Below are 12,958 nucleotides of genomic sequence, written 5' to 3' on the forward strand. Positions count from 1 at the left end.
CACCTCCGACAATATATATCCTCACCAAGTATAAATTCTGCATCCCATTTTTGTTTTCCAAATTTTAAAACCTTACATTTTGCAACATTGAACTCACGTCCCATTCCTGATCACTCAATTTATTCAAGTCTTCTTGTAAGGCTACAATATCTTCTCTACTCTTCATGGTTCTTCCCAACTTTGCACATCTGCAAACAACTGAATATCTCCATCCAATCTTCACCAATATCATTAATATACAAGTTAAACAGCAATGGCCCTAAAACAGACCCCTGAGGCACACCACTAGTAACTTTCCTTTTCCTGGATATAGTTCCCCATACACAACTTGTTGATACCTATCAGATAGCCAGTCTCCAATCCATGCACCAATCTAATATCCAACTCCATCCACTCCAGTTTGTCAACTTATCATGCGGTAATCTATCAAAAGCCTTTGCAAAATCTAAGTATATTACTGTGTATCCTTCTCCACTGTCCATGGAAGCAGTCACCTTATTGTAATAAGTAAGCAGATTACTAAAACATGACCTCCCTTTAGCAAATCCACTGTCCAAGAAAGATAACGGTATTATCTTTCTTGGACCTAGTCTGGACCTTTCTGGATCCTAGTTCTCACAAGCTTCTCCAACAATTAACTACAACACCTGACACACAGATAGGCCTATAGTTTGATGCTTGAGTTCTATCACCTCTTTTATGAAGTGATACAATCTTGCCCTCCTTCCACTCCTTAGGAACTTGACCGAGTGCAAGACTCATATTAAAAAATATCAACGTGAATACAGCAGTGGGACTGGATGGCATGTTAGCTATGTGCTATGTGAATGTGCAAGAGAATTGGCATTGACCCTGATGAAATTGTTCAGTCTAAGTCTCAGCTCTGGCAAGGTTCCAAGGGAACAGAAAGGGGGTTAGATAGTTCCATTACATACAGGTGGCTGCAAGACAGAAGTATCAAATTACATATCAATTAATATATCAGGAATGGTTGTTAAAGTATTTGTGAAAGATAAAATACAACAGTGGGTGGTTAATGATGCAATACTCTGTAGTGGGCAGCATGGCTTTGTAAAGGGTAGATTTTGTCTTAGTAATTTATTCACATTTTATAATAAAGTGACAACAGAATTAAATAAAGGTAATGCTACACCATGATACTGTTCAACTTTGCCAAGGCACTTGATGGAATACCACATGGGAAAACTATTACAAAAGCTGGAGCAAATGGGTATAGATATGAGGCTAGTAGTATATGGTGGAGTGGAATCTAGAAGAATGGTGACTAGTGGAGTACCTCAGAGTCCAGTATTAAAGCCACTGCTTTTTAATTTGTATATCAATGATATAGAGAAAGACTTACAGTTGTTTTCTGATATTCAGTTGTTTTCTGATTTTCTGATGATGCAAAACTGGGGAGGGCAATAGTTGATAATGGTAATGTAGATATCCTGCAAGATAATTTAAATAAATTGGAATTGTGGATAAAGGATAATGATTATCAATTTAATATTGCAAAATGTAAGGTTATGCTCTTTACGTTGTAAAGATAGTATACTGATAGCACTGGATTGCAGGAAATTGATAAGAGCAGGGATTTGGGGATAATGGTGGACAGATAGTTGAAGTTCGGAGGGCATATTTGGAAAAGTTGGTAAAATAGCTCAAAGGATTACTTGGATGTTGAAAAACATGCTAGCAAGTAAAGATAGGGAAGTTATTATTCCTCTTTTAAGGCTATGATTTGCCCACATCTTGACTGCTGTGCACAGATTTGGTTACTGGGTTTCTTGTGGATCAGCAGGTGGTAGAAAGAGGATTTAGAGACAAGTGACAAAGTTGGTGACAGGTCTGTGGAATGCTCCCTATTGGAATAGGTTGAAGGTGTGTGGGTTACAAAGTTTAGTTGATAGGCAAAAAATAGGAGACATGATACAAATTTATAAGACATTCAAGGTATTTTATAAAATTGATGCAAAGAAAATTTTTCAATACATAACAAATAGTCAGAAAATTTGGGGTCATCTGTAGAAGTTGCATAAGAGTGTGTGTGGACAAATTTTTTTTGCATGGAGAGTGGTAAATCATAGTCAGAATTAGTTGTGAATGAATTTAAGGAAAGTTATTATAGGTTTTGAGTGTTGAATGGTTTTTCACTTGGTTATACTATCAATTAAAGATCTCAAGAAATTATATTCTTGTTTAATCCTTTATCCGAGTGTAAGTAAACAAAGTTTGCATGTGAATTATTTTTATGACTAGGTTACTTGTATATAGAGGCTAATGACCTCACATCAATTGCCTTAGTATCCCATAAAGGTGGGACACCTTTTGACTACTTGTATATGGGTAATATATGATTTCTGAATTACTTCAACCTTGGTATCGAGGAGACCTCAATAAAGGTCGAAACTGGTCTGAGTAGTGGCCCTTCCAATAATGTATTGCATTTTACACATGTGACAGGGTGTGTTCTTTGCATTATGCAATACTGAATCAATTGATGTGAAGTCATTAGCCTCTATATAGAAATAGCCCAGTCATGAAGATACTTCACACACAAACTTTGTTTGCTTACACTTGGATAAAGGATTAAACTAAGAATATAATTTCTGGCGATCTTTAAGTTAGAAGTTTTGCATGTGTAAACATTAGTGTGGGTGTCCCATGATGAATCTCCAGAATCCATGGAGATACTGCAAATAATAATAATTATCATCATCTATGCAAGAGTTGGAGGAAAAAGAGTGATGCCAGGAAGTTTACTCTATCTTTAGATGCTGTAACAATGGTGGTACTTGGATATGAGAGAGAGAGAGAGAGAGATGGAAGTGCAGGCTAGCAGAAGTTACATCTAATGGCTTTTGCAAGAGACCAGAAGGCATGGCTTTCACTTAGATAAGAGGAAAGGTTTCTGCTGTTGGCTGTTCTGACATGAGGTTGGGAGTGGTTGGAGAGAGGACATTCTGTGATAGGAGACTTGCTCAAGATTGTGATCTTCAGTCACTGAGAGGTGACCTCTCTACAACATATCCGGAAGGAGAACTGGTTATAAAGAGATCATGAGTATCATGAATGTGGAGAGAGTTATCAGAAATGAAGTTAGGTAGATGTATGATTTGTGTTAGGTCACTGCTTATAACAAAGATTTCTGCATCTCATCCAGCTTGGTCAGTGGTGGTGTTGGAAAAGGGGGAGCCAGTTGAAGTTTGGACATTAAGGTCCTAGGAAGATAACTTGACTATTTGCATAGCTAGATTGCAAAAGTTCAAGCTTCATGGATAGAAAGGTGAAGAGTCAGATTGGTTTTCGGAATTTGGATGGCTGTTAATACAGGAGATGAATGATACTGGATGGGCAAGGAAACCTTGAGTCAGAGGAAGTTAGAAGCAAGGTATGGGTAATTTTAGAGAGCATATTGTTAGTGTTGCAAAAGGCTGAACATTGTAGTGCTGCTATGATAAGAAGTACTCTAACATATAAGGATATGGAAGTGGTTGTGCCACTGTATAAGGCACTGGTCAGACCACACTTGGACTATTGTGTGCAGATCTGGTCACCTGGTTTTCAATGTGATGTAGAGACATTGGAGAGGGTCCAGAGGTGAGTGACTAAGATGATGTGAAGACTTTGGAATGCTGGCTGTGAAGAGAAGTTGAAGAAATGTGGATTGCAGAGTTTGGCAGATAGGAGGAAGAGAGGTGATATGATAGAGACATTTAAGTTAGTGAGAGGATTTTATCAGATTAATCCAGAAGGGATTATGAAAAGAGTAGAAGGTGAGAGGGAAAGAACCAGAGGTCATTCCTGGAAGTTATGTAAAAGTGTCGTGAAGAAGGGTGTGAGGAGTAGATTTTTTACATGGAGAATTGTTAGTGAATGGAACGCATTACCAGAATGTGTTGTTAATGCAAGGAGTGTTAAGGATTTTAAGATTTTATATGAGAAATATGTTGTCAGTTGAATGAACCTCCCACGATGAGTCTGACTCCATGGAGGGTGTAATAATAATAACAGAAGGAGATGGAAAAGTACTGAAAAGGGTTGCTTGTTCCTTCCATTGTCTGTGTGTGTGGACAAATTGTTTTGCATGGAGAGTGGTAATCATAGTCAGAATGAATTTAAGGAAAGTTATGATAGGTTTTGGGTGTTGAACGGTTTTTCACTTGGTTATACTATGATATAATTTCTTTTGACCAGGAGTTCTGGGTATTAACTGGAGAACTTTGTGCAAGGTACCTTGCAGGTAGCATTGATTTCTTGAATCGGCTACTCTGCATGCAAATGATATAAACCCCCAAACAATGCTGAGATTTTACGTGCATGGCAAACAGCTCACTATGATTGGACACTAATTGTGGAAAGCTGTGATATGGAGTGATGAGTTCTAATACACACTCTTCAAATCAGAAGAAAGTGAATTGTGAATGGGAATTGAAAATGTGAATGGGATAATACACTCTGGTAAATAAGGTTTATTAGAATGTAGAAGTTGGAAGTTAGAGTTAAAAGTTTGCCGAGGGCAAGAGCAATACATCTAACTTCAGTACAGGAATTTATTGCCATTTTAGTGGAGGCAATGGTTCAAAATACCACTGTCTGTTTATCATAATTTAGTGAAAGTTCTATCCATGAGAGCATGGATAGAACTGCAAATGTGAAGGATCAAATTTGCAAAAATAAATGGCTTCTGGAAAAACACTATAGTGTCTTCATAATTTTGCAACATAGTATACATTGGTGAGAATTTTACTAAATATGGAGAAGTTTTTGATAAAGGAACTAAAGTATATTTTCAGAAGCTATGTAAAAATTTAGTAAGGTAGAAAGGAATAGATTTTTTGCAGAGAGAGAGAGAGAGAGAGAGAGATGCACTGTTATTTAATGAATCTGACTTGACTGGGATGATCTGTGTCTTGTAATTCAAGATGTTGAACAACAGAATATACTGAATTTTGACATACAAAAGCTAAATTCAAGCTAAAAGTAGCATGTTATTCAGAAGTTAATTTACTTTTATATTAAATTTTGAGCTCTGATTTCACTCAGCAATAAGTTAGGTTATTTGATTAGCAGCTCAGGTTTATAGATTTAATAAATATTATTTTTTTTAAATAGATAGTTGTCAAAGTCAATCTCCTAATGAATTTTCCTTGTTTAAAGTATATCTAAATGAAATGGTTTCAAGATATTAAGCATTTTATTCATTCCTATGCTTCAAATGATCATAATGCAAAATTAATAAATATATTTAAAGATATTAGTTTTATGTGAAATTTATATCCCTTTATTTAAATAAAGTAATATCATTTCTAGGCTGGAGGTATACGTGCACTTCTTACTATTTGCATAGAAAATAAATGGTGCCATTTGAAAACATCTGCTCTCCGGGCTTTAACAGTAATCTGCAGCATATCAGAAGCAGTGACAGAATTAGAAAAAGTAAGAATCTTTATGTAAATACTATAAAATGAATGCTGTAATTTTTTACATGGAAAACACTACATGTAATATAAAAAAAATTACTTAATAAAGAAATTTACCTCTAATGCTTTGGTGTGGATCTCATATACAGAAAGAATTATACAAATTATTATCATCATCATCATCATCTGAGACTTCTGGGCCATCAAGGACTCATCAAGGGAGGCTATACATCACCCACACTAGTTGTCATACCTTCTCTTAAACTCATTCACATGATGCACTCACCACTTCAACTGGTAAACTGTTCCACTCCCTCACTTCTCCATGAGAGAAAAATCTAGCTCATCTCTTTCTTAACTGAACACAAACTTAATTTTATGGATCCCCCTTGTCATCTTTCCCTATATTCCATATAAAAATCAGAACACAATTGAACATCTCCTGTGAGGTCTTTCCCAATCTCTTTAATACATAGATTGAATGACAATGGTTCGAGGATTGATCCCTGGGGGTACATAACTATAGATTCACCTCCTATCTCCGTACCACTTTATACCACTTTGATACACTTCTGTCAGTCACCCACTTATCTAAGTCAATAGCTTACATTCCAATCTCATATTCTCCAGTTTATGGATACCATGAGAAAGGTATCCTATCAGATGCCTTTAGCATAGTCCAGTAGTATCACAGTGTATTTATTCCCTTTTTCAACTCAGCTGCAGCATTTTATAAAATAAGAGCACATTGCTCAGATATACCTCCCTTTAGTAGACCCATGCTATTCTTTGCAAAGTATAGCTTGTCTGTCAACCCATTTCTGTATGCAAGTTCTTACCAACTTTTCTAAATCTTCACAACCACTCCAGAATACTATCTCTTGAGCAGTCTCTGCACCACTCTTATGCAGTGGGATTCTCCACACATAGCACTCAAAATTTGGGCTGTAGTAATTGTTCAATTTTGATGAATTATACATCACTTTCTTCAGCGTGACAATTAAATTGACTTTAACACATTTGGATAAAAAAAATGGAAAACCACTATGAAACCATAGAAATAGGAGCTGAGGTAATAACATGCACTCTTGCATGCTTACACATTGCCCTTTCCATCTTGATGGAATTCAAGAGTTTCTTAAAAAATAATGCAGATTGATGTAATTTGTAATTCATGAATATGTTTACTGTGGTATATTTTTTTTATGTGGTATATTTTATTATAGTGCATGAAAAAAGATTTAAGATAAAATTAAATCTTAATGTGCTAAATATTTGACACAATCATACCTACATAAGAGGTATGGTCATATCAAATGTAATAGAGAGCTAATGTAATATTCATATGTTTGATTTCTTTAAACAAGGCTGGTGGCATAGAATGTATCACTGATGTTCTCTGTGAAAGGCAGCAAGGTGAGATTGCCCGCAGTGAAGCTGCTGGGCTCCTTGCTCAGATCACTGCACCTTGGATGGACAGCAGTGGTGCTACTTTGAAAGGACTTGGGAATAATATGGAAAAATTAATACAGGCTCTTACAGGTAATTATCCTTTGAGATGACTTTTTTTACCAGTTTTCATATTACTTATAATTTTTCACATGGTATAAACAACACCAGAGGAAAAAAAAACTAATTTATTGATCTAACTAATATTTCACTGATTTTCTAACTAGTAACAAAATTTGCAATTTGTGCTGGTTTTCTAGCCAGCACAAATTACAATAATAAATGCACAGCACTCAATTAGGTTGTTGCAGAAACAATTCAAATTTTAACAGAAATGGAACTAATGGCCTAACAGTTCACTTTCTAGAAACTGGATAACAACAAAGACTTTTGACTTTTTTATCAGTTTTCATATTACTTGTAATTTATTCATAACAGTGCATCATGGTAGAAATAACACCAGAAGCAAGAAATAATTATATAATTATTGAACTAATATTTCATTTTCTTAGTTTATTTTCTAACTAGTATCAAAATTTGCACTTTGTGTTGGTTTTCTAGCCAGCACAAATTAAAATAGTAAAACACATAGCACTCAATTAGGTTGTTGCAGAAATAATTCAAGTTTTACCTGAGGAACTAATGGCCTAACAGTGTATTGTTTAACCTTTATATCAATGACATTGCCAGTGGATTGCAAGGGGATATTCAGTTGTTTGCAGATGATGCGAAGCTGGAAAGGATTATTAGTAATAGTGCAGATGTGGTAGCCCTGCAAGAGGATTTGAATAAGCTAGATAGATGAGCAAATGAATGGGGGGGGTGTCAGTTTAATGCAGCAAAATGTAAGGTGTTGAGGTTTGGGAAACATCGATGGGATGCTGCATTCTCTATGGAAGAAGTTATACTGGAGGAAGTAGGGGAGACAAGAGATTTGGGGGTTGATGATTGATAGAAACCTGAAATTTAGGGGACATATTGCAAAGGGTGGTGAAGGTAACACAGAGGATTGCTGCAATTATGAGAAGGACACTGACCTGCAGAGATAAAAGGGTTATCATTCCGTTGTATAAGTCTCTAATCAGACCACACTTAGACTATTGTTCTCAGATTTGGTCCCCAGGATTTGAAGGGGATAAATTAACTGTGGAAAGGGTACAAAGACGGATGACAAAGATGGTTTTAGGACTGTACAATTTTGGTTATGAGGATCGGCTGAGGGAATGTGGACTGCAGAGTTTGGTGGATAGAAGAAGGAGAGGTGATATGATTGAAACTTTTAAACTGTTGAGAGGTGGTTATAGGGTTGACACTGGGGAGTTCTTTCGCTTGGTTGAACAGCGGGAAGGAGTGATGACAAGAGGCCATCTCTGGAAGTTACGAAAGGAAACTGTGAGCAAGAGGATGAAGAGTGGTTTCTTTGCATGGAGGGTGGTTGAACCGTGGAATGCATTGCCTGATGGAGTGGTGAGAGCGAGAATGGTCAATGAGTTTAAGGAGTGGTATGATAGACTTTGTGTTTTTTAGGGGGGGGGACCTCCCCTTGATGAGTCTTGATAGACTTTATGTTTTTAGGAAGGACCTCCCACAATGAGTCTTTTGACTCCATGGAGGCCTGAATAATAATAATAATAATAATAATAATAATAATAATAATAACAAAGTTAATTTGGAGAAGCCAGGCTAAATGTGGTCTTAGAATAACTGTTTCTCAGATCTTTAGCAAATTAATGCAGCCATACTTGTCGATGTCAGAGGAGTACTTCATAGCTGATGCTGGAGAATACTCCATACTTTAATAAGTATAGTTGTATTAATTTACCAAAGATCTGGGAGACAGTTATTCTAAGACCGCATTTATCCTCACTTCTCCAAATTTACTTTTGTTATCTGATCCCTAGAGTGTGCTTTGTCTTCAAATTGTAATTGAAAAGACATTAGTTCCTTTTAGTCACAATTTTGAAGTTTTCTGCAAGAACCTTATTGTGAGTGCTGTTTATCACAGTTGTAATTTGTGTCATGCTGGTTAGAAAACCAGTGGACATTAGTAAGTTCAATAAATAAATTGTTTTTTTCTTTTGGTGATAGCATTAATGGTACTCAGAGTATATGGTGTGAAATAGATCTTTATAAGAAAAGATATTTAGTAGGATGTTGCTACAGACCAGGGAATATAACTAATGATGAGTAGAAAACATCATCATCATCATCATACGTATCAAGGATTTAGGCCTAGTATGGCCTGTTCCGGCCTTAGAAGTCATTGTTTAAGAGGACGTCCTGGTTTTCTTTTTCCTAAACGTTTAGGCAAATTAGTCTGGCAAGTGAAATGTGAGTGATCATTATGGAGGACTTCAACTATAGTGATTTAAACTGGGCAAAGGAGACAGCATGCAGCAATAATACAACTGAATTTTTGTATTTCTTGAAGGACAGCTGTCTTGCATACCATGTGGTGGAGGGAACATGGGAATCAAGAATTTTGGATTTTGGTCATAGCATCAGAGGATCTAATTGTGACTGAGATGTCATATTTGCTCCCCATTGGTGAGAGTGATCATGTAGTCTTGAGTTGGAGGATGAATAGGCATGTGGAGGTATCAAAACAGAAAGAATTTATGTGGAATTATAAGGCAGGATACTATCATAGATTTAGACACCAGCTTGCAGTACAATGGATGAAAGAAATTGAAAAAAGAGAGGCTGTTAGTGAATGGGAGATACTTAAGGAAAAAAACTGACAGAAGCGACAGATTGTATGCCTTGAGTGAAGAAGAAAAAGCAATTTGGAATCAACTGGATGACAAGAGAAATAAAAGGGGAATTACAGAAGAAAAAGAGATTATGGAAGACATATAAAGGAGAGAAAAATTCGAATATGAGAGGAGACTGGCACTGAAATTCAAGGAGAATTGCAGTGAGGCAATTCTCCTTGAATTGCAAAAAAATCCCAAGGAATTTTTTGCTATGTGGTGAGTAGGAGGAAAAATGATAATGGATGGATACCAAAGCAGATAACATAGTTGAGCTATTTAATGATCACTTTATTAGAGTGCTTCATCCTGGTTCAGCAGGCTTTATTACTAAAAGGATAATGAGTGATGGAGTGTTAGAAGTGAATATGATATTAGTATGCTAAATGTCAATAAGGCAGGGGGACCCCTAGATGGAATTTCACCATGTGTTTTATGAGAATGTGCTATGGAACTGACTTTGCGATTAGCTTAGCTGTTTAATGAAAGCCTTGCAATGGAGCAAGTTCCTGGAAAGTAGAAGGAGGGTAAGATAGTACCATTGCAATGGTGGCAGTAGAATAGAGGTACCATACTAGAGGTCTGTTTATATTTCTTCTGTAGTTAAGATTTTGGAAAAATCTTAACTACAGAAGAAATGTGAGCTTGTATACAGAATTAGCCAAATGAGGGCAATGTTATTTATGCAGATCAGCACGGATTTGTTAAAGGACACTCTTGTTTTAGTAATCTGGTAACCTTTTACAATAGAGTAACAAGAGGAGTGAATGAGAGTAACGCATACACTGTCATTTTTTTGGATTTTTCAAACGCATTTGACAGGGTGCCAGATGATAAGTTGATTTTTAAGTTACAACATATGGGTTTGGATATCAGGTTAGTGGATTGGATTGGTGATTGGCTCTCAGGTAGATATCAGAGAGTTGCATATGGGAGAGCAGTATCAGGGCATAGGATGGTTACAAGCGGAGTTCCATAGGATTCAGTATTGGGATCATTGCTCTTCATTTTTGTGTTAATGGAATATTGTCACAGGACTACAGGGAGATGTTCAATTGTTTGCAAATGAGAAGCTTGGAAGGGTTATTAATAATAGAGCTGATGTTTTGGCTCTTCAAGAGTATTTGAATAGGCTGGAAATGCAGGCAAACGAATGGGGATGTCAGTTTAATGCAACTAAATGTAAGGTTTTAAAATTGTGTTAACACTGAGGAGATTTTTCATATGGTAGAATGAGGGGGAAGGAGTAAGAACCAGAGGGCTATCCCTGGAAGATGCAAAAGGGAGTGGTGAGCAAAAGGTAAAGAAGTAAGATTTTTTTTATATGGAGAGGATAGGAGGATGGAATGCATTGCCTGAGAGGGTGGAGAATATGCAGACAGTGCATGAGTTTAAGGTGTGGTATGATAGACTTTGTGTTGACCTCTGACAATGAGTCTTGTGATGCCATGGAGGTCAGGAAAATAAAATCACCCAAAATAAAACTAAAAATTATTTATATTGTGATGCACTGTTATGAATAACCACCAACACCTAATCTTATCTATACATATGCTTATAGTTTAATTTTTTTTATGAGCTTAGAATAGACACTAACTGATTACAGAAATGATACCCTGCCTATGAAATATGAAAGAATATATCATTCCTTCATGCACAAAAGGTTGCAGAACCTATCATAACTGATGCCATTCGTGTAAGTTTTTCTCTTTTGCAGTATGGAAGCAGAAACATTACCACGCACTGAATACTGATTATGTTCAATTATCCATCCTCTCTATCAGATGAAGATGATAACTTAAGTAGAAATAAGTGGCTAATATGAAAATATATGTGATGGTTTGGATGATAATTTGATCTATTAAAACATTTTCCTTATGTGTAATAAATAACACACACTGTGATTATTTTGAATAATTTTAGAAACTGTTTTCAGCTGACCATTTTTGTATAGAATTTTAGCAGTTTGTAAACCTGGAAGTGTATTTTTCACTTGGTTAGACTATAATAAATCTAGTTTAATCCTTCATCCAAGCGCGAGCAAACAAAGCCTGTGCCTGAAAATATCTTCATGACTGAATATGGTGTTGTACGGCCAATCCCTTAATGCATAACATTATACATATCCTCAGGAAGACGTGTTTTGCATTATGGGAGATACTGGGATAGGAGTGTTGTTAGCTTGGTCCACCTTTGCTACGAGTTGCCTGGTGTTGTACTACATTACTCCAATAAGGTAGTACGACACCATATTCAGTCCTGAAGATATTTTCAGGTGCAGGCTTTGTTTGCTCATGCTTGGATGAAGGATTAAACTAGATTTATTATAGTCTAACCAAGTGAAAAATAAACTTCCGGCATCTTTCTCTAAATCCAGAGTAATTTAATAAAAAAGGTGACACACCTTTTGGCAACTCTTGTAGGTAAAGATGACCTTGTTATTGCTTCTGCCTGGTATCTCCACCTCTGGGCCTAGCTCCCACTGAAGAGACCTCAATAAAGGTCGAAACTAGTATGGGTAGTGGCCAATCCCTTAATGCATAACATTATACATATCCGCAGGGAGATGTGTTTTGCATTATGGGAGATACTGGGATAGGAATGTTGTTAGCTTGGTCCACCTTTGCTACGAGTTTCCTGGTGTTGTACTACCTTACCCCAGTAAGGTAGTACAACACCATATTCAGTCCTGAAGATATTTTCAGGCACAGGCTTTGTTTGCTCGCACTTGGATGCAGGATTGAACTAGATTTATTATAGTTTGTAAGCCTAGGAAGTGAATTTGAAGAGAAACTGGAGTGATTTATAAAGATGATTTCCATCTGAATGCACTTGGTGTTGGATCTTTGAAGCAACTGTTGCCAGCTGTACATGGTAATTTTAGCTTGGTCCACCTTTGCTACGAGTTGCCTGGTGTTGTACTACCGGGTTGAGGAAGATGGATGCATGGATAAGTGAGTGATTTTTAAGTCTGTTGTAAATTATACATTGAAATTAAATTACTTATGTTGGTATTTTTAGGAGGGAGATAACAGTATGTTGAACTAACAATTAAAATAATTTTCTTTTTCCAGTGTTTGACTGAAATCATCAGGGAATAATGCATCTATAAATATGGTGTATAGTCATTACATAGCTAAAAAGACTGGTACAAGGGGGGGGGGAGAATTAAGTGAAGCCTACAGATGTAAAGGGAATCAGCGAACATTGGGCTAAAAGGCTATGAGAGTTGCTCATGTATAGCAATTTTGATTTCCTGGAGACTTGGAGGTAATACTATATCTTCATGAATCTACTTTGTCAAGAGAGCAACTAGAGTTGCTTTATTCA

At 36.4% G+C, this 12,958-nt stretch overlaps 1 protein-coding gene across 1 annotated transcript in view; it reads left to right on the forward strand.

The window, feature by feature from the left end:
- The window catches only part of insc (spindle orientation adaptor protein inscuteable), a 153,014-nt gene that overhangs the window by 101,322 nt on the left and 38,734 nt on the right, over positions 1 to 12,958 (forward strand). The window contains exons 8-9 of the mRNA XM_090411722.1: positions 5,317 to 5,442; positions 6,794 to 6,968. Coding sequence (XP_090267848.1) covers positions 5,317 to 5,442; positions 6,794 to 6,968 — 301 coding nt within the window. The remainder of the gene's footprint in view (positions 1 to 5,316; positions 5,443 to 6,793; positions 6,969 to 12,958) is intronic.

Source organism: Typopeltis vanoorti, chromosome 2 (assembly GCF_054136105.1).
Source record: "Typopeltis vanoorti isolate ZY-2024b chromosome 2, IOZ_Tvanoo_1.0, whole genome shotgun sequence".
In the NCBI taxonomy this organism is placed as follows: domain Eukaryota; kingdom Metazoa; phylum Arthropoda; class Arachnida; order Uropygi; family Thelyphonidae; genus Typopeltis; species Typopeltis vanoorti.